We start from the raw sequence: 22252 nt of genomic DNA, 5'->3' as shown, positions 1-22252 counted from the left end.
CACAGTATTGAATCATTCCATAGGGTAGGCAAAATAGGCTCACTACTGGATGACTAGCTGTCTAGCCGGCAAGAATAAAAGCAATGATAAACTTGGTGGGTACCCACTGGTATCAACCACTGTTGTTTAACTTGGGGTCTATCTCCTAACAGGCTTTGTACATGTTTGAAACTTTCAAGTGACATGAATCCCACCAGGGATCCAGATGCCCAGAATCTTGGGTTCTTATGTTGTCTGATCAAAAGCAGAGTCCGAAAGTAGCCATGACCCTCAGCCCCAGGGCCTTTGTCTGTCAGATGGGATGGTAAATGACCATGTTAGCTTGGGTCTGGGACTGTGGTGTCTCTGCCAGAAGACCCACACAGAGGTATGACAGGACCAAGGGGAGCCCAAACCCAGGTTTGGTGGTGATGATGGAGGCAGGTGGGGCTCCATGCAGTGGCTTGCATTTTGGACAGAAGCTACAGGGTAAATTTTGGCTGGGGGCTCTCAACTATTTCCCAATTCACCCAAAGTTCACTGTGTCTATGTATTGGTTTTCTAACTGTTTCCACTGACAGAGTAGAATTTTCAAGACTAAAATTAGTGAGCAAAAAGACATATGGGAATAAGATGGATCTAAACAAACTATTCCTAGTGTGACTCAGCTAGGACAACAAGTGACAGGAATGCTAAAAATGAGTCTTCTGTCACTACACGATGCTTCTGGTGTCTTAACCATCTTGACAGGAATTAAACATCATTTGCTGAAAACATTTTTTTAAAATCAATACATGTATGCAGCATCATTTTTGCCTAGTTCACTCTATAATATGTGGTTTGAAGTAACTTCAAAAGATATAATTACAAAACATTTTGCTGAAATTTTATTTTTAAACCATAACATAAAGTGGCTCACTTTGGGGAGAACCGGGGGATGAGCAGCAGTGTTGGGCATGGAGACAGAGACCTGTTATCAGTGTACTTAGGTTGAGCTGGGGGAACTGAGAATTTCAGGCAAGCCTGAGCTACATAGTGATGCTGTCTCAAAAAAAACAAAACAACAACAACAACAACAAAAATAACAAGGGCTTGGGATGCAGGTCAGTGGTAGAGCACTTGCTTAGCTGATGCAAGGTCCTGGTGTTTTATCACCAGCAGTATAAAGCATGTGTTTGGGTTAGATATGAAACTGTCAGGGGGATCTGTGGACAAGTTTTTCACGTGACTTTGTTAAGGTCAGTCTGAAAAAGGTATTTATATTTAGTTTTGGAAGTTTATTAGTCATATAATTATTCATGGAAACATACAATAAGTGAGATTTTAAAAAGTTAATTTTTACGTTTTATAACATTCTAGTTTCAACAACCACGTGCTTCCAGAATCCACGGGGAAGCTCTTTATAAAAATGGACTCCTCAAGCTGGGAGGCAGTGGTGCATGCTTTTAATCCCAGCACTTGGGAGACAGAGCCAGGCAGATCTCTGTGAGGCCAGCCTGCTCCACAGAGTAAGATCCAGGACAGGCACCAAAACGACATGGAGAAACCCTATCTCAAAAAACCAAAGCCAAAAAAAAAGGGGGTCCTCTTATGATATTAAAATACTTCTTCACAGCTAAAAATCTTTTGTCACATCTATTTCAAAGACTGAATTAAAGAATTTGGGATTCGTTTTTAGAGTAAAATGCATAGTGAATAAAGCAACCCTTTAAGATTATTAAAGTGACTTTTATATCCCTGAATATTCAGGTAGATTGAAAAACATGCTATGGTAACTTGGAAGCTTTTGTCCAATATTCAATCATTAGAATTGGGGAGAACTGGGGTGGTGGGGAAAACTCAAAGACCTCCATATGGGTGCCTGGCTTCCCTGTGCATTTCCCAGTGGGATGTTTGCATCCAAAAAGAGGCCTGGGCAATGGGAAGTCTCCACTCATCTATTTTTTTAGCTCCATTTACTCTCATCCTAAGAATGAGACTTGGCTCCTTTATTTCTTTGTAGTCTGGGGAAACTTTTAATGAGTGTTCGATCCTTGAAAAGAAAATAATGTATGAAGGAGGCTTCCTAACTCTTAAGTTTTTAATGACAAAGATACTTGTTTATGCAATATAGGTGACATGTAAGTCTTTCCTCAGAGATGGGGTTGTGACTTACATAACCAGGGTAGGGGGGTGGGGGCCTGGCAGTGGTAAGGGTGAGAGTGTACATACCTTAACGGCTAGAGTGTTGGCCACTATCCCATCTACGATTCCCTCGGTAAATGGGTCGAAATGCTTGTCCGGCCTCCTCATGAACTCTGGCTTCAGCCTGTAGCCACTCTTCCCATTGTACTCATACATGCCCATGTTTATCTGCATAGCTAGATCTAATTATAAAGACAGCCCAGCATAAGTGCATTTGTGTTTGGAAATTGTAGACTAAGACTGTATATTATAGTCCACTTCCTCAACGGTTCATGCCTTTATAAGGAAATAGTATTTACACACCATAATAATTTATAGAGAGAGAAAGAAAAAGCTGTATTCCCCAAACCCAGAAAGAACAATGCCTGCAGGCTGGTTTATAGTGTTTTTCAATTTAAATACATTTTTAGAAGCATTACAGCCATTTTAGCAAGTATTTTTTGGCCTTAATGTTACCAGCTGCAAAAAATTCCTTTGTATGCATATATTTGAGTTGATAATTTTAACTAGTCCCTTCTTTGGACACATTTGTTTCTAGTAAATTTTCAGCATTTTACGTAAGTGTTTCAGTGGATATCATAATGAAAATTTTGAAAATTTGGCAGTGTTTTGCTAGAGTGAGGGGAATTGCTGGATTAAAAGGTAGGCACATTAGAAAACGCTGCTTTTGTTTTGGTAAGTCTTGTTAAAATGCCTCCAGAAAGCTTAAATTAATTTATACACATGTAAACCATTTTAAGGGATTTTTTGAGGACTGATTTCTATAAAACTCATTATCAAGGGATGCTCTAATTCTTTGTTTATTAATTTATAGGAAGGCATTTTAAACGTGCATTTCTGTGATTAATTAAAACCAATATGAGTTGTTCACAGACTCTTTTCTAGTGGACAAAGGTTACTGGTCAAAGTTTTACCAGTCAGGGCATTAAATGAATGTCTAAATTTATGGTAATTCCTGGGGTTTAAAAAAAAACGCAATATAGGACATAGGAGCTCAGTGGTGGAGTATTTACTTAGCATGTGCCAAAACCTGGATCAAATCAGCACTGTGGATTTGATACACAGCCATATATATATATCAGAAAGATTACAAATTTTTAAGGCACGTAGGAAATAACTTGCTGTTCCAAACCATCCAGGGAGTGATCTATTTGTACGAATGGGACCAACAAAGAGGTCTGTATGTCTCTGCCTCCCCAGGGCAAGGGTGACAAGCACTTGTCATCACACCAAACTTTTTTTACATGGGCTCTATGTTTACAAGGTAAGGGCTTTATCAGCTGAGCATTCTCCTTAACCCAGGATTTCTCTTTTTTCCCTTTATGCTTTTGAATTTCCAGTTTTCCTAAAATGATTTTATGCTACTTTTAAAATGGCTTTAAAAAAAAAAAAGCATGAAATCCATAGATACCAAACCCTTTTCATAAAGTATTATAGACATCTCAACTTTCAAATTTTAGTCTTTTTTTCATTTGCTTTGATGATCCTTCATTGAAATTTAGTTTTTCAGCCAAATCTGGCTGCCCCCCGCCCCGCCGCCCTGCCCCCCAAGTTTCCATGGCAATGGTTTGTAAATGCTTGGAAATGTGTCTTTGCAGGGATGGGAGTAAGCTGCTATTACTTACCCACTGTCTGGAAATTGAGTGCCACCATCTGACAGCCAGCGTTCCAGAAGAGCTGGGGCATGTAGTTGGAGGAGTCCACACGTGTGCCTTTGGGATATATCCTGCTAAGTTGCATCTTGTTGTATCTGGACCATCATGTTAAGTAGCGAATACAATTTCAAAATTATCAGTCTATTATATATTCACGGTGAGGCTACTTTCTTATCTCTCACTGGGGAAATAAAGTAAATAGCAACGATCACATTGCCCTCAAGGGCAAAATGTGCACAGAACGAGTTAATAGAACAAACATGTTCTTAGAAACAAAGTATTACTATTGGGAAACCTCTGGATGCAGTGTCCCGGGGCAGTAAGAATGACTGGGTCAACGTCCATGTGATTAGAAAGCATCAGCCACAGGGATGATGATGAAGGGCACTGCAAGGAGCTGAACATGAAGTCCTAGGGAGGATGGTATTGTGTGTGGCAGAAGCAGGAAGTGTGAACCATAAAGTTGTTTTTGAAATGCTCTGTCCTCATTTTCTTAATCTTCTCTGGGAATGCTATTTGTGAAGACTACAGTAATCTTTAAGATTAATAAAGAAGGTAAATATAGCACAGAAAAATCTGATCTTGCTTCAAAGTTTAGTTCAGTTTCCATCCTAAGACCCTTGTAGTCATTTAACACTGCTCTATCTTTGTAACGTGACAGTCTGGCTCCTACCACCACTTAAGACAGAAGTTAGTTAATAAGGTCTGGAGCAGGCAAGACAAACTTGAGTCTTAACAGTGGAACTTGTTGGCTATCTGATCTTGGGTAAGTTAATTCATCTTCTGATCTCAGTTTCCTCATCAATACAATACTTCCTCTGTCATAGGATTCCTCTGAGAATTAAATGAGATAAAACATTTAACAAAAGAATATCACAAAGTCAGTACTGAATACTAATGACAATGATTTTATAGCATTTAATCATTTAATTACAGTGTTAACATTGTTCCCTGTTCTCTAATTAATGTGTGTGTGTGTGTGTGTGTGTGTGTGTGTGTTTATGTTTGAAAAGTACCATAGCTTAGGCTGTTCTGGAACTGGTTATCCTCCTGCCTCAGCCTCCTGAGTGCTCAAATTATACACATATGCTGCCATGCTTAGCCTCTGTTGATAAAGCTTTTGATTTGTGTGTGTGTGCATATATGAGTGTATATGCATGCATGCGTGTGTGTGTGTGTGTGTGTGTGTGTGTGTGTGTGTGTGTGTGTGAATGTGTGCAGGTGCACATGTGCTTACAAGGTTGTACCAGAAGTCAACCTCTTTAATGTTACCCCTAAGGAGCTATCTACATTGGTTTGATGATCCAGGGCCTCTTGAAGGCCTACAATTTGCCCAAGTAGGCTAGACTAGTTGCCCAGCAAGCCACAGGAATCCTTCTGTCCCTACCTCACTGTAATTATAGGTGCATGTCACCATACCCAACTTTCTACAAACACGGGCCCTGGGCTCAAACTAACTCCTCATGCTTAACCAAGTCAGATTCTCTGCCACACTGATGAGGTGTAAAAGTAAATTTTATTCTAGGAATTGCTTCATAAAATTTAACTCTGTAGAATAGTGGCATTAATGTATGAAAAATAACATGAAAGTGCTGTGGATTTCTGTATGCTCTAAACGTGTTACTCTGATTGATTGATAAATAAAACACTGATTGGCCAGTAGCCAGGCAGGAAGTATAGTATAGGCAGGCTAAGGAGAGAGGAGAATTCTGGGAGGTGGAAGGCTGAGTCAAGAGACGCTGCCAGCTGCTGCCACCATGAGAAGTAAGATGTAAAGTACCAGTAAGCCACAAGCCATCTGGCAACTTATAGATTAATAGAAATGGGTTAATTTAAGATATAAGAACTAGATTGCAAGAAGCCTGCCATGGCCATACAGTTTATAAGTAATATAAGTCTCTTTGTGTTTACTTGGCTCTGAGTGGGACTGGAGAAAACTCCAGCTACATGAAGGCTTCTTCAATTTTTATTCATGGGAAATAACATAAAACTAGAAATCACCATTGCCACGCATTTACAGTCATATAATTTTGATCATTGTTCCCACCACTTTTAATTGAACCTATATCACATATGTGTGAGATGCTAAGACAGGTTCACAGCTATGTGCACATACCATTGATCTATAGATTCATACATATCTATAATCCTAGAGAGCATATGTAGGCCAGTGTATACAGTATACACACTTACATTACATATATTGCATCCAATCAAACAGCAAATCATAAATTTAGCATCATTACTTCTGTTTGAAGATGAGGAAAATCAGAATTAAGCAAATTGCCAAGAAACTTAGAGGTTGAGGTTTGAGGCAGCCTTGCAGCCAGAGCTTCCACTACTCTAAAGTTAGTTCATTTCTCTGTAGACCAGGCTACCCTCGTTGCACGCTACACTGGAGACTTAGGCTATAGATGGAAACCATTCTACACATCTTTCTCCTTATTGAATAGACATCCCATGACTTCATCAGGTGAGGTCAGCAGTCATTCATCAAATCAAGGATACTCTACAAATTCCACTGGAGACTTGGTAAGTTGTTCAAGTCCCTTGGTTTCCACGAAGGAAGACATTTCAAAGCTTTTATTTCTTTCTGAGTTCAACAACAACAAAAGGGGTAAGAAATAAAATTCAGTATTATAAATTACAATATTATAAAAAAATAAACAAATGCTAAGTGAATTGGAGGGTAACTGCTTTAACATTCAGTGTGCATAGTCAGACTTTTTTTTTTTTTTTTTTTTGAGAAGGTTTTCTGTGTAGCTTTGCGCTTTCTGAACTCACTTGTAGCAGGCTGCTCGAACACAGAGATCACTGCCTGCTCCAGTGCTGGATTAAAGCGTGCGCACCGCCATAGTCAGACTTTTATCCATCAACTATTTGCCAGTAATAAAAGTTGAGTCTTGCAAGTTATATCTTCAAGTATTCATAGCTTGGGTGAGATATCCTCATGGTTCTGTGCTTTAGTGTCAATTAATTAATTAACAGTTATAGTATGACAAGGAAAATGGTTTTGTTCTAAAGTCCTCCAGACTGACTTTCTGGGGGATCTGCAGGAAACATTGTGGGGATGTAGATGCCGACATTGCATGTTATTCATGCCCACATGTCAACTCTTAAAGTCACAGCTAATGTGGCATCAGAATTAGGATCTACCAAAGGACAGGAATCTCTGGAGATATTCCAGTCTGCCAGCCTCATTTCCATAATGGATTCCAACAGCCAAAGAGGTGAGTGTGTTAAAGAACTCAATATTCTTGAATATTGGAGTGTTAGGAAAACACCCTGAATGTGGAATTCAAGCCTCTAGAGAGGGCAGGGGACAAAAGAAAGTGATCTCAGTTTAGAAAGACTGACAGTTTCATGGTTTTCCCAACTGAGGATCAGTGGTTACGCACCACACTCAGGTATATGTTACACTCAGTTGGTAAACAGCTCTATGTTTTGAAAAAATGATCTTTGGGAAGTTTTTCCCTCTTTGAATCTCTCACTTTCAAAATGACGCCCTTATTCTTCTTCCCGATCACCGAAGATTCTATCCATCGCCCATTTGCCTAACTTGCTTTCAGGGTACCCCCAATTCCTTTATTTGGGTTCATCATTAATTTACTTTCATGCAATTAATAATTTTAAGCATGATTGCTAATTAAAATTAAGGCTTCACAATGAATAAAATACAATCAATGAGATGTCTAGCATGATTAAGTGACAGGAAGCACATGGAGAAAGTATTTGAATGCTCATGGGCATCACTGGGTTCCAGAGAATGCCCACTTCCTGCTCCTCTACCTCATAGCTCCTCTAGGAGCTGTGCACAGTGGAGTCATAGAAAGTGAAGTCAAAGGGCAGGAAATCCCCCAGCTTCAGGATGCTTTACATTGAATAACTTCAGGTAACAAGAACCAGTAATGATGATATCAAAAAATGCTGGATTCTTTATATATGAGCTGTAGTGAAATTTAAATTCCTTGTGTGTATCAAGACACCAAGTGCCACTAAGTTAAGACTCAGGGCAGAATCTCACAAATATAAATAATCATGCCACACAGAAGCTTGAAGTTGGATGTATCTAGATTTTTTTTAATGAGGCTGTTGCATTTAAGCAAAATTTCAATTAAGCAACTAGGAAGCCTCAAGGCTCCTCTTCCTCTGATCTTACCTTACACTTTGTGTAAGTATAAAGGGCACTTTCATAAAAGGGTTTTCCCCATTAGCTAGTAGAAAGATGACTTCTGTATTCAATTTGAATGTATAGTTGGGTAAAGGGAAAATGAAAAGTGGTGTGAAGTGAGTTACATAGTCTCCTCAATACATGAAATGAGCTGGAGAAATGGAACCCAGGCGGGTTGGTTCTATTTTGTGTTGCCAAGCTTGTGTAAGTATTTTTTGCTTCCCTTCTGAGATGTGGACAGATGCTTATCACTGTCACTATGTAACTAGGGGCCCCACAGGGATTATAGACAAACAAATGAGATGTGAAATTCTCAGTCACTTGGACACTGTTTTGGTATCTTTCAAGTAACCATGCATAGTCTGTAGCCCATTAAATATGTGCAGGAACATCATGAAATGCTATTTTGTGATTTTCTGATATATTAAATATAATATCAAAGTGTTAAAAAGAGTTATATTTCTGCAATGATACCAAGATAGCACAATCCATGCAAATATCCAAGACATCCAGAACAGAACAGTTCCTTCAGGTTCTGATTACCTCATGTTTAGGCTATATTAGGGATTTTTTTTTTTTTCTGCAGAAAAGCTTACTTTTTGAAATTTCAAAGGACTCAAACTTGACAGGTTGAATATAGTTCACTAGGTTAGACATCTCTTCTGTGGCCATGGCCTCGCTGCCGGCAGTCCCCTGGAAGCAGGAATAAAAAATAAATTAAGAAATATTTCCAGAGTCAGCATTATACTATCCAAAGTTATCTTCTCAGAAAATAGTCACATGATGCAAGGAAATAGAAAATCCTTCCATTCTGAAAAGAACTGCTGCAGAGAAATCCACCATGGAACAGGAACAAAAGGCAGGCCGGGTCCTCATCACAAACACTTGGCGGCAGCATGTGTGTTTAGAGTTTGGATTTTGCAGTATTTATTTTTACATAATGGATATTTTGTGATTGAGTCATAAATCCAACAAAAATTTCATTTTAAACTCACCTGTATATTATACCCACCTCCTAAATGTCTTCCTCCCCCAATGCTGAGTATTAAAATCAGCACAAAATAATTTTAAATATGAAATAAAAAAATTCATGACATAGAATTTTTCATCTGTGGCATCAGGTCAGCTTTTCAAAGTTTAGGGGCTTTGGACATTTTAGATTCTGTATTTTCAGGTTCTGTAATGGTAACTTTATGAATGGGAGAGCTGGCAGGGTGGTCTGGGGCCAACAGCATCAGGACCTCCATTTTCAGCCTCTCTACCGGCATCAGGGATGAAAATCTGTGTTAATACAGTGATGCCCAGAGGAACCGCTGTCCTCTACAGGAGAGAGCACAGATGTAAGTGGGGCTCTACAAACAATTTCTCTATTTCTTGATAAGCACTCCCCTCCCTCATTGGTTCCTGTGTGACAAAGTGTGCTGTATGGAAACAGGATAGTTGCTTAGGTCCCAGAGCAAGGCCATCTGATAGTAAATCCAAAGGCCGAGCCAGAAGCTGTTCCACTACTCATCTGCAAAATAAAAATCAGTCCTATAGCACGTACATTTCTATAATTATTAAAAGCAAATTAAAAACAGGTGTAGTGGTGCACACCTTTAATCCCAGCACCGGGGGCGCGGGAGGGGGCAGAGCAGAGGCAGGGGAATCTCTAAGTTTGAGGCCAGCCTGGTCTACAGAGTGAGTTCCGGGACAGCTAGGGCTACACAGAGAAACCAAATAAAGGAAGTGATCCCAGAACAGTGTCTGGCAAATAGTAAGAGCTTACATTATTTTCGATGTTATCTGCAATTACATATTCTTTAATACAGGTTTCAATGAAGAAAACCCGTACCGTTACTTGCATAAGATAGGCCTCTACGGAAGAGTCTAATATTTTCTAATTTTTTCATTTAGAAGAGAAAATACATAGAGATTGGGGTTTCTTTGTGAAAACAGCAGCAGGAATCCTCTGGTTAAATGCCAACTGGGAAATACTCATTTGAAAACAGACAATTGCAAAACTGATCCAAGTGCACCCTGAAGCCACTCTCAGACAGACGGAGCGTCCTCATTATTACTGCAGCTTCCCTCTTGGAAACCAAGATTACATTTAGTGGGGACATAAAAGAGCACATTTTAAACTAAGCTGGGCAGCATGGTGCATGTGTGTGGTCTCAGCTACACGGAGGCAGAGGTGAGAGGACTGCTTGAGTTCAGGCATTGGAGACCATCCTAGGCTACACAGTGGGACTCATTCACAAAATAAACAAATAAAACGCATAAAAATTCAGACCACATCAAAGCATATAATTATAAGGAAAAGAATGCCAAAGAAGAATAGCTTATTGAGCCTTGGGTAGGAAAACACACCCATAATCCCAGCATTTTAGAAGGTGAGCTAGCCTAAGCTACAAAGTTAAGTTAGAGTCCGGGCTGAGCTGCCTAATGGGATCCTATCACAAAACCAAGCAAGCAAGCAAACCCCTCAATAAACAAAGAATGTTAACAAAAGAGAAAGATAGAAAGAGAAGAGTTAGTTTTCTTTACTGTAATGGAACTATAAGGCCATCAGTACATAGCCAAACACTCTCTAGCATATTTGAATGCAGATCCAGTATAATGTTCACAATAGTGACTGAAAGAAAATTCTGCAATCCTCATTGAACTGTCCCTGAGTGGTTTCCAAGTTCTGTGCAGTTATTAATTATGAGTTGATGGCATCCCTTGGGGAGCTGACGTCAACATGTCGCTTCAGCGGATGCAAAACCAAAACACCGGAATCACAATCACACCTCTGAACATTTCCTGCAAGCCCTGTATGTTCCCTGGAATATTTTGTGGACCATTCCACAAATCATTGAATTGCCTCAAAAACTGGAGCTGGCAATCAAATGTCCAATGCTTATTCTTTTTTTTTTTTTTTCTAGCCTACAGCACCCAGTATTCCAGCAGTTTCCATCCAAGTACTAACAGCTGACCTGCTTAGCTTCCGAGATCAGACGAGATCGGGCGCGTTCAGGGTGGTATAGCCGTAGACATTTTTTTTTTTTAGAAGATTTTTAAGATTTTTAGCAACAGTTCAGCTGAGATCCATTCTGATGAGGACTCAGGTTTCCAGTTTGAGGAAACAGCATCAGTTGAGAAGTTGGTGAGGTGAGGTCAGCTGTGGCTTGTTCTATCTCTCTGATCTTCCAGCTTCACTCAATACCTGGCTCTGGATTTGTTTTTATTGATAAGACCTTTTAAGATTCGTGTTACACTTTTGTGTTCATTTATGTTGTGATATGTTTGTGTTGTGTGTTAATGTGTAAGGTTCACATGTGCCACTATGGGCATGGGGTACCAGAGGAGAGACTCAGGTATTACTTCTCACCCTTGACCCTCTCAGAAACTAGTCCTGTTTTTTATATCTCTGTATGTCGGGATAACTTGCCTTTAGTTCTCAGGCTTCTCTGTTTTCTCCCTGGCATCTTACTATAGGAACAGGAGTTTGTAGATTTATACTACTCCTGGTTTTATGTGGGTTCTGGGGATCTGATGGTAGTGCAGCATATATTTTTACCATATTGTCCCACCTTAGCATATACATTTATGTAGGTCAAACTGCCCTTCTGTTTGAAACATTTTAAAAATGAATTAGTACTGAAAGTTCTAGGAAGATGACAAAAAGTTAGACACTTAGAAAATACATAACTCATCCTTACATAAACTAGACAGAGAAATTTTGGAGGTAAATGATGTCATAAACTAATGCTCCTAATAGCTATTTACAGAACATTTCACCCAAACACACACAAAAAATAGAACTTCATCTCAGTACCTTATGGTACTTTCTCCAAAATTAACAACATATTCAGGCACAAAGCAAATATCAATAGATGCAAAAAAAAATTGAAGTAAGCTGCTAACTACCACAGTTTAAAGCTGTGGAAATCTATGTGGTGGTTCCTAGAAAGCAAGAAAGAGATCTAGCTCAAGATCCAAATATACCGTTATTGGCATATATTAAAATGACCCCACATTCTACAACAGACAGTTGCTCAAATACATTCATTGCTGTTCTACTCATAATAGCAAATTTGGATCTATGCCAATTTGTGAATGGATAAAGAATGGTGGTTTTGTTGTTGTTGTTATTGTTATTGTTGTTGTTGTTGTTGTTGTGTGTGTGTGTGTGTGTGTGTGTATTTGTTGCCCATCTACTGCTAGTCATGCAGCCTACAAATTTTCAACTGCAAGTGGTTGTCAGTGGGAGTTTCATTCTGGGGTAGGGACTGGGGTTTATGTCCACTTCTCTTCTCAGTCCCCATGCTTATTCTTTCTGCCACTAGATGGCAGAAGGGGATCGTAAGAGAGCCATAAGACAGCATGTTGGGGGGGCGAGCGTTGCTCGCCTGAACTCACCTCATCCATGGAAGACTTTTTACAGTCGTCATCATCGTCGTCATCGTCACTCTCTGTGTCTGCCTCCCCTGTCAAATTTCAATCACAGACATGATTTCAGCATTTATTCCAAAGTCCAAAGAATTTGCAAAAGCACACTGCCGACTATGGTCGAGGATGCCCTAGAAGGCTGCCATTCTGCTCCTTTTAAAGTTTCTTTTTTTTTCTTCCCCAGGATTTATGGTTGCTTAGCAACAGATAATTAAACTGACATTTTGACAAATTTTTCACAAGTTTGATTTGTGATAAATAAGATTGAAAATTTCAAGTTCAATTAAAAATGCCCATCTTAAAATTTTCCCATCTGTTTTAAAAATACATGTCATTGAGTATGATTTTATTTCTGTGCATTCTATTGTAATGTACATGTTCTCTTGGAGAGATGTTAAACTCCGTGGCCCTAACACAGATAAACTCTGCTTTCATTTTTCTGTCTTCTCCTAAGTCAACGCTCTTTAAAATAACCCTTGGCCAGCACACAGCTCAGTAACCAATCTTCTCCAAAGAAAGGACCTCTCCCAGGAGTTGAAGAAGAAGTTTACAAGTGATATCAGGAACTCTGGGGAAATGGTGGCCCCAATGACAGCATTAAAACCATCAAGTGTGGATTTACAGTTATTTAAATAATGCATAAATCATAAAAAATGATATCATTCTTCCGCTCTAAGAGTGTGAGAGCCAGAGACAGTGGAAAAGTACAAGGAAGAACTGTCTTGTGAATTCACAGTGGGTGTGTCAGCATGCACAAGACCTGGTCAAGCTCCAGCCAGACCAATTCCTTACAAGGGGAGGGCAGTGTGAAGTCTCACCTTTAGATGAGCAACTACTGGCCATTCATAGCTTCTGGAAGAGGGTGGGTCAGTTTTCTCTAAGAGTTTGGATCCTAAGTTGATCATGTTTGAGGGGAAGTCTGCATATCTAAAAATATTTGGGCAGCACAAATTGGTATTGAAGAATTTAAAACAAAAATATAGGGCACAAGATTGGAATGATACGGAAAAGGGAGTCGATCTGGGAAGAACTGAGGGGGAACACTATGAAAACATACTGTAAGAAATTCTCAAAGAACTAATAAAGATTTTTTTTTTACAATGACATTCCTTTTAAAGGGGCAAGATAAAATAATCGATGTCAGTCTGACCTGATTCAGCTTCATACTTAACCAATATGCAGTCATTTTAATTGGTTAATTCTACTCTTCTCCTCAAGAGTTAATGGGCATTGTTCAAGTAAAATATCCACATTGGTATATGAAGCATTAAATTCTTGTGTACTTCTGGGCTTCGTGCAAATGCAACGGAGCATGTAAAAAAAAAAAAATACTTTCAAGGAAAAAGTAAACAAGGCAGCCCCTCTTCAGTTTCTCGAACTGCTATAGCAAGAAAATCCCAATAGATGGCGGCATGAGCTCATCACAGAGGCAGCTCGCAGAGCCTGGCACCTGCTCCTAGAGAAAGAAGCCTTCGGAAAGTTGGCCACACTCTTCAATCAGTGTAGATGACATAGTGCCCATAGCCCCGCCTTCCAAGAAGCTCCTAAGTTCTTCATGTGAGTGACCAAGCTCAGTCAGTTCCTGCATGGTAGTGGGGAAACATCTATTGAGAGGAAAGACTTCTGTGGCTGTAAGAACTGTGGATGGCTTGGTACAAAGAGCCACGTAACATCCAAATGTGAATCCCTTGTATTTGGTGAAAAAATATACCTTGTTATATTACAAACACATTGTTTTAGGAGGCTGCTACTTGATATTTTATATACATCTCTTTTGCTGAAGTTCTTCTTTGTATTGTTTTTAATCAGAGAGGCGATTCTTTTAATAAAGTAATTTGAAAAGATGATTGACAGAACTTTCTACAAAATGTTACACGAGACATAACAATTGTCCAATAATTATTTCAGATACAATGTCATGTCAAATCTTGGATTGTGTGAGGAAGAAAGACTGAATCTTCCTGATTGTGAAAGTAAAGACCTGACTTTTCCTTTGCCAAGTTTAAGAAAAAAAAATATGGATCTGTATTTATATATTAAGTCAGCAGAGTCTGCACATACCATGGGCTTCTCTCATAAGACCTTGAAAGGAACCTGGAGAAATCTATTTGAAATATAAAAAATAACATCCTTTTAAAAAGCAACAATAACAATACCCCAAGGTGGTATCTTACTTGACCCTCGTTCTTTCTGGAAAGTGTACTGGCTAAGGATTGGCTCTCAGAAGGAGAATCCAGAAAACAGAGTTAAATTAACTCTGAAATCAATCCACACCATGTTTTTGTAGCTGCTTGAGTTTCCAGTACTGGGAACATCCACAAAACAAATGGTAAATTAACAAGACTCTTTATTCAGGGGCTTACCTACACACTAAAACATCCAAAAATTTGCATGGCAATAAATACTGATTGCAAAACAGACTCCTGGTTTAGCTTAGGCAACCTAGAGAATTGCTAGCAGATTGCTGCTTTTTCCCTGTATGAAGCGATCATGTTCACTGCCTGTAGAATTCATTATTAGAGTTATGTATCCAGTTAATGGGAGGGCGAATTGGAATTAGATAAAAGCAGATGGCACAAAAAACACCATGCGCCCACGTGCAAAGGGAGGCACATGGGGACAGGTTGGGGAAGAAGTGGCCTCTAATGGTAATTATTTCACACTTCAAATGCATTCTCACTGAGAACGGAAGTTATTTTTCAAAAATGAATCAGAATTATGTCATGATATTGGAAAAACACATTTGAGAACCATGGAGTGAGGGATCTTTTGAAAGAATTATATAATGTCTGCTCATTAGGCTGCCAATTTAAATAATAAGAGCAGTTGACAAGCAAGACAGAAAGTAGAAGGGTAAATCAGGCTCAGTCAGGGCTTGGGGGTGTAACATGCTCAGAGGTCAAGCACTGCCTAGCATGTGAGAGGTCACAGCACAATAGAGGACCAAACAAAACAAATCCAAATAACCAATTAGACAACAACCACATTGGCCATGCTTATGTTCTGATTGCCCTAGGCTTTATACTTTAACATTCCAATTGTTTAAAAGTCTTTAAATTTATGTGTGATAGGCACAGGGACTTACATGATATATGAGCAGGGCATGGATTTTTCATCAAATAAAGATGTATCTACATTGAGATAGAAAATAGGACCAGACTCCTGAAGACACTATGGCTACCTTCTAGTTACTTCTAAGGGCAATGGTTCCCTGACTTCCAGCAGCCTGTCTTGCTTTTACTTACACCTTATGTAGATGGAGCTCAACTATCCTTTCATGCACAGCCAGAACTTGCCCTCATCATACATATTATTCTTTTGTATGACTATACCCTGATTTATAATCAGCTGATAGATCGTTGGCTTCCCGTGTTTGGGTATTCTAAAGTAACACACTGCTTATAGCGGTTTTTCAGTCTCTTGATAAATATTTCTACCCATTTTTTGTTAGCTCTCTCTTGCAGAATGGAGCTGGGGCAGGGGAGTATCTGTGCTTAGCTTTTATCAACATACTCAACATCTTCCTTCCTTCCCTCTTTTCTTTCTTGGCTTCTTTCCTCTTTCTTCCCCTCTTCTGTTCTCTTTTCTTCTGTGCTGAGGACAGGACCCAGAGCCTCATCCCTGCTAGGCATGTACCACTGAGAAACTGTCAGCACCCCATGGTAAACTTTAATTGAAGAATGCCCTGAAGTCAAGCTTATAGTTTTTTAATGTCATCACATCCCCAATAAGGAGGTCTTTGCAATTGTCAGGATTCCCCTGGATAAGGGGAAATAAATTAGGCTCAATGACAAATAACCTAAAGAAAACTAGTGGCCCTTTGAATTTTTTTCTCATAATCACAGAGAGTCAGTTTCAAACTAATGTGAAAGGAAGTGTAAGCACTGCCCAGTCGTTTTCATAAACAATGCAAGTTATTTAATCCCTTCATGTTTTTAAAAAGCTCTGCAAAACATGGGGGAACTGCAAAGCCCAGCACCCTTCAGTGACTGGCCAATCTCTTGTCTTCCCTCCTCCTGCTGATGCTGCCTGCCATAAAGCTTAGAACCAAGGGACTGATAAGTAAAGCTGATTCGCCTCAAGTGCAAGCAGAAGGTGTTTACTTTCCCAAAGATGTGCTGACTTTACAGGTGAGGTCAGGCTGCCTCAGACTCTCTCCCTGGGTCTACGTGATATCTAGAGTCTGTGAACTGACAGCACTTCCCAGCGGTAGTTAGAGGGCGAAAGTAACCACAGAAGAAAGACTACAGAGATGCCACATTGCTGACTTTGAAGCTGAAGGAAGGGACCTGTGAGCCAGGAAATGTGAGTAGCTTCTAGGAGTTGGAAAAACAGACAAACCCTTCCTTTGAGCTTCCAGAAAGTAACTGAGCTTGACTGATGCCTTTGGTTTATTCTATAAGCTCTCTCGAGGATCTTTGGAGACCTACAGAGCTTGAGGTGAAGTGATCCTTGTTTTCAAGTTTGTGGTAGCCATAGGAAAGCAATGCAGCTTGAAACTTCCAAAAGGGGAAAGCTGAAAGCCCTTCTAGGCCAATTTCAGAGCATCAGATCTGAAAATCCACTCATTGTGAGCCCAGTAGCTCCTCACCAGCTCCCGGAGACGAGGGCTCGAACACACTGGAGGAGTCGCTGTATGTGTTGGAGGCTTGCTCAGAGAGCTTCTTTTTACCACTTCCTTCTGATGACTTGTGTGATTTCTTCTTGTTTTTCACCAAGATTTTATACATTAAATCCATAGGGCTCGGAAGAGGTACCCCAGATTCCAGCTATTTAAAAGAAAGCACAGTCTTTAAAAATACTGTCCCCCAAATATTAATTTATTGATCATGAATTATATGCTATCACACCTCGTTTATTGACTTTTGCATCTTAGCCCATTAGGCATATATGTGTCTTTGAAACATTTACCCATGAATATTGCTTTCATGTTACTTCACATGTTTTAATTATGTCAGTATTTATACTGAAAATTAACAAAGTCTTACTTGTTTATATTTTTCCCATCAAGAAGAAGATGAAGAAACAATAGTTAACTGCTCTTAAAAAAAACAAAAACAAACAAAAAAAAAACCTGTCCCCTCCTTTTAGATATCCCTCCAAAGGCACTGCACAGCTTTGGATCTTATAGCCTCTAGATTATCATTTCCTATGTTCAACACAGCTTATGAACAGTTCTAACTGTGCTCTGCATTTTTGTTTTTTAAATGAGAGATGCATTAAATGACTGAATTCATTTTATAAAATGAAACTACAAACGTAGGACCACAGAAATGTTCTGGTAGATTTGATGGACTGAACCTGGACTTTCAGGCATTTTCTGTTTGACTGTGCAAGTCCAACCATTTTACTGTAGAACATGTCAGTCATCTCTGACCTGACCTGAACCTTCAGTGAAAGGCCAGACATTTGACAGGAAGAATTGGTGAAGTTGGGCAAAAGTTTCCAAATGAGTCACTCTGTCAGACATAGCGTTACGGACAGCAAAATCCTGTGTTGGTTGTAGTTGGGTTTTGGCATCAGCCAAAGAGAACGACATGATTTCAGACCTCGTTCTTGCCCTGAGATCCAAGCTGTCTTATTACTGAGGCTTATTTCACTGTTGCACGTTTTTTGCTCATATAATGGGAAATCAATTTCTCATGAGAAGGTTATGAGGTACTGTATCAGGGAGCGTGTGCAAAGCACATGATAGGTTTATTTTTAGAAAGTCTTTTGAAGTCCCACAAGCTAGATCTCTATTCTTTGCTTGCCTTGAGTCTGGGGACCGAAATGAACTCCCTTAACAACATGCAGACACTGGGACAAAGTGTCCAGGAGGAAGCAGCTACTTTAGGTTATAGCTGCTCTTTTCCTTTCTGAACAGGAATGTGACTGCTCCCAGTCCTCTGGGTGGCATCCTTTTACTGCACTCAGAAGTCACAAGGAAATGAAGAGAAGTTCTTGTGACGTTACAAGCTGCAGTCCCTTAAAGCTGTCTAAAGCGGTATGCCCAGTGACTTACAGCTCCAAGCCTTGAGAGGCAGGGGTCTACTGATCCAGCCTTAAGAAGCTAAAGATTTATGGTGATAGACCATTGTGGTTGGAGGATCATGGTGTTTCACTTTAACCACCAGTAGCCCAGAACTGGGCAGCTGTAATCATCTTCAGCTTCCTACAGCAGTGAACAGCAGCAAGAGGTAGTGCCTATGTGTGTTCTAACTCTCGAAAGAGCTTAGGGTGCCAGGGCGCTGAGCAACTAGAAATCCTAGCATTATAGGTTGGGACCCTGGGAACTTAAGGCTTTAGCTTCCTCTGCAATCTAACAGATGGGTCTCAGTTTCCCTTTTCCAGCTCTTTCCCGTTCATTGCACCTCTAACACTTTTGTCCCCGCCCTGGCCGCTCTTTGGAATCCCACTGTCATCCCTGTGATGCTGTTGCACCACAGCTTCCACCAGCTCCGCTTGCTTCTGCAGTTGCAAAGGTGGCCGGGGGGTGGGGGGGGTGGGGTGGGGGTGGGGGGGGAGGCAGGGCGTGGTAAGGGTGTCTGCACCCATCCCAGTACAGAACACCACATCAGTTCAGGACTGGGCTTGCACTAATCACAAGCCTCTGGGGGTGGGGGGGCACCAGGAATCGGGTTCCCCTCTGGCCTGGGTGAATGTGCCACTGTTAATGGTCCACTGAGGTTAGTGATAGCAAGAAGTCTGGTGGACGCTGTTCAAAAAAGAGGTGGCTGGGACAGTGCTTCGTGGAACTGGAGTTGTGCTTTGGCAGCAAAAAGCTGTAGTTCAGAGCAGCTCCCTCAAGACGGGCATATAACGTTCAGGGCTGTCAGGCTGCCATAAGGGCAGTCCAGCTGGCTGCTAAAGAGATGCTGCTTGGCTGACAATCCTCTGTTCAAGCATCTGGACACACAGAAAGAGACTAACAACTGTCCATTAGGGAATCAGATTTACTCAGCTCCCCAGCATCTTGTTTAACGGGAAAAAAAAAGAAGCAATAAGAGAGGTGCTTACAAATGACATTTAACAATGATCTACTCTTAGCTGAGTACCCATGGGGAGAGTTGGGCTTCTTATCTGCTCATGACTGCAACAACAGAAGCCGGAGCGCTGCTTCAGAGGTGACCACCAATGGACAGCAGGTGGCAGAAACAAGCTAAGGAATCAGTGTGGCCACATTGTGCATTTGTTTCGAAAGGGTGTGACAAAGATCCATGGGGGGTAGGCAGAGTCCTGTCCTCTTGGACTGTCTCTGTGAGTTGACTGTCATTGATGAGGGCTTTGGCAATCTTGACTGATTCCTGCCAACTGAAACATTCTCTCCTGAAGGGAAGCGGGAGAAGAATGAGATTCAGGAAGTACACCAATCTCATACCCTTAGGAAGCTCCTGAAACCTACGAGATTCTCAAGGCCCTTTTCCATGGTTATATAAGCAGTATGGACTGCTCTGGAGGAGAGACTGTTCAGCCTTTCTAGCTGCCTGCATATCAGTCACGGAGCACCCGAGATGTAGCTTTCACGAGTTGATAGCCAGGCTGGAGTAGGCTTTTGGAGCTGCCTTTGCGTCACCCACAATCCTGTAAGTAACCCTTCACCTATATTCTGGTAAGTAACCCTTCACCCACACTCCTGCAATAACCCCAATGAACTCATGGTGCCTCAAGTCAGGATTCGGTGGAACTGCTACTTTGGCCTGTCCTCAGTAACTTATCTGAGGTAAATAGACATGTGTTCACAAAACAAAAGACCTGCTGTGTCACCCTAAGCAGAGACAAGAGGGACAAGACTGGAAGAGAAGGAAACAGACTCATATCTTCTGGTCTCAGCTGCACCCCATGCTAGAGTTCCACAGATCAAACCATATTGCTCACCTACCTATATACAGAGGCAGTATCTCCCCAGCTATAACCAGTAAGTGCCCTCCTGCGAAGGCACACATCACAGCTACTTACTGGGTATTTTTCCAGTGGCTCCATAAGCAAGGCATCACCAAAGATTAATCGGCAATACTCGGCCATCTTGGCTTGCTGCTTCGGGCTAAGAGCAAGAAGAAAGGAATTATGGGGCTTTTTCAGAGAAATGACTTTGCATCGCTAACACAGAAAGAGGTCATCCAGGATCAATTTCCGTCATTCTGAAATGCTATCCTGAATACCACACGCAAGCCCACACACTCGTGCACACGTTCTACACAAGTGCAGCATACAGGCTGGATGTGTGAGGCTGTTTTTAAAGTAGTCCTACACAACCCAGATGAGGGCACAGCACACCATTTATTTCCCTGTCTCCAGATTGAAGAGATTCGGAGAGTTAAAACCTACCTTTGTTCCTTTTGTTGGATTCCCTAGTTTTATGTCAACTGTAAGGCACCTGGGATAGAAATGTTTTCATGATTCCATGTGAATTCTTGGGGGAAAATATATCGGAGCAACAGAAAATAGAAGAGGAATATTTATAAGGAGGCAAGAGAGGAAGGAAGAGTGAGAAAAAGAGGTGAATAGATGGAGAGAGAACTGTACACACAGAAGGAAACCAAGCAGAAGCGGGTTTGTGTGTGCATGTGAAGCATGCCGGAGGAAGGACAAAGCAGCTTTGGCAAAGGCTGTCTGCAAGTCTTCCCTTTCCTGTTTTTTTGAGACATGGTCTCACTGTGTAGTCTGGGCTGGCTTGATGTTGGAGATCCTCCTGCCTCACCCCCCTGGGTGCTGAGAAGACAGGCAGACATACATCTCTGTGCCCAGATTTGCTTGTCTGTAACCTTTCTGTGCAGAACAAGTGGAGTAGAGGAGGGAGCAGGCCATGCCAGCTGCCAGGAGGAGCCTGTTCTGACAGCAGCTAGGGCCCAGGCTTTGCCAAGTTGAGCTCCTCTTTCCAAACTGTTCTGAATTTGTACATGGAGAAGGATTTTAACTGCTCCTGGAACTGGGCAAAGGATGCTGAGAAGATGCGATGAAGCAATGGATATAAACACCTTTGAAGAACTACAAGGGCAAGCAAGATGCATATAAAATGATCCCACAGGGAGCAGATGCCCCCATCTGTGGCTAGCCTAGACAAACTCTGCCTCCAGCCCTTGTAAAGATGCTGTTAGAGGGAACATCCACATCCTTTCAGCACTCCTGTTTCCCTTGACCTTTTCAGATGCAATTAAAAAACAGTTTTCTCATCCTGTGCAATGATAAACATCATTACACAGTACCCAGTACTGCTGGGTTGGGGTTTATGGGCTTTGATTGTGATCTACAGGCTGTGGGTCTGGACTTCCCCTGGTTATACTGCAATGACACTCCATTCTAGCTAAAAAAAAAAAAAATGTACTAGAGGAATAGTAACTGTGATGAAAATGATGGTGCTTTACCATAAATCATAAAGATTAGAAGATATAATTTCTATTTTCATTCCTTCCCTGAAGGTAAGCCTAGAACACACTGTGTTTTCTGGGAAGGGGGTACTTAGACAGACACTCTGCAGCAGTGCAGGAGGCAACTGCTCATTAGAACTGTCTCTCACAAAAACCAAGCCTGGGCTCCACGGTCAGGTGAGCTTTCCGGGTTCATATGTCAACTCTCAAAGTTATTATCTTCTTGGAACTTCAGGGAGAGCTAAAGGAAAGATTCTAAGAACTTGCAATGCCTCACATAACAATTTCACATCTTTCTTTTGAGACAAGGTCTTCTTACGTAACTAAAGCTGGCTTCAAACTGTGTATCCCAGGCTGACTTCAAACTTGCAATCCTCCTGTCTCTGCAGGATCATGTCCACAGCAAAGCCTTAAATGTCTACATTTTTCTCGTCTTGCTTGAACAGGATTTTACTGTGTGGTTTACACAGACCTAACAATAGAGGATGACAGCTCTCTGA

General features: G+C 40.9%; 1 protein-coding gene across 2 annotated transcripts in view; it reads right to left on the bottom strand.

The window, feature by feature from the left end:
- Window positions 1-22252, bottom strand: part of Plcb1 (phospholipase C beta 1) — a 701254-nt gene that overhangs the window by 132233 nt on the left and 546769 nt on the right. For both annotated transcript variants that reach the window (XM_028884530.2, XM_028884531.2), the window contains exons 13-19: window positions 20344-20428; window positions 16997-17174; window positions 12376-12443; window positions 8586-8682; window positions 6327-6411; window positions 3789-3913; window positions 2191-2345 (exon numbers count right to left, since the gene is read on the bottom strand). In XM_028884530.2, coding sequence (XP_028740363.1) covers window positions 2191-2345; window positions 3789-3913; window positions 6327-6411; window positions 8586-8682; window positions 12376-12443; window positions 16997-17174; window positions 20344-20428 — 793 coding nt within the window. The remainder of the gene's footprint in view (window positions 1-2190; window positions 2346-3788; window positions 3914-6326; window positions 6412-8585; window positions 8683-12375; window positions 12444-16996; window positions 17175-20343; window positions 20429-22252) is intronic.

This window comes from Peromyscus leucopus, chromosome 4 (assembly GCF_004664715.2).
Source record: "Peromyscus leucopus breed LL Stock chromosome 4, UCI_PerLeu_2.1, whole genome shotgun sequence".
Lineage (NCBI taxonomy): Eukaryota > Metazoa > Chordata > Mammalia > Rodentia > Cricetidae > Peromyscus > Peromyscus leucopus.
The sequence above is the reverse complement of the archived record's forward strand: the minus strand, read 5'-3'. Positions and strand labels throughout refer to the sequence as shown.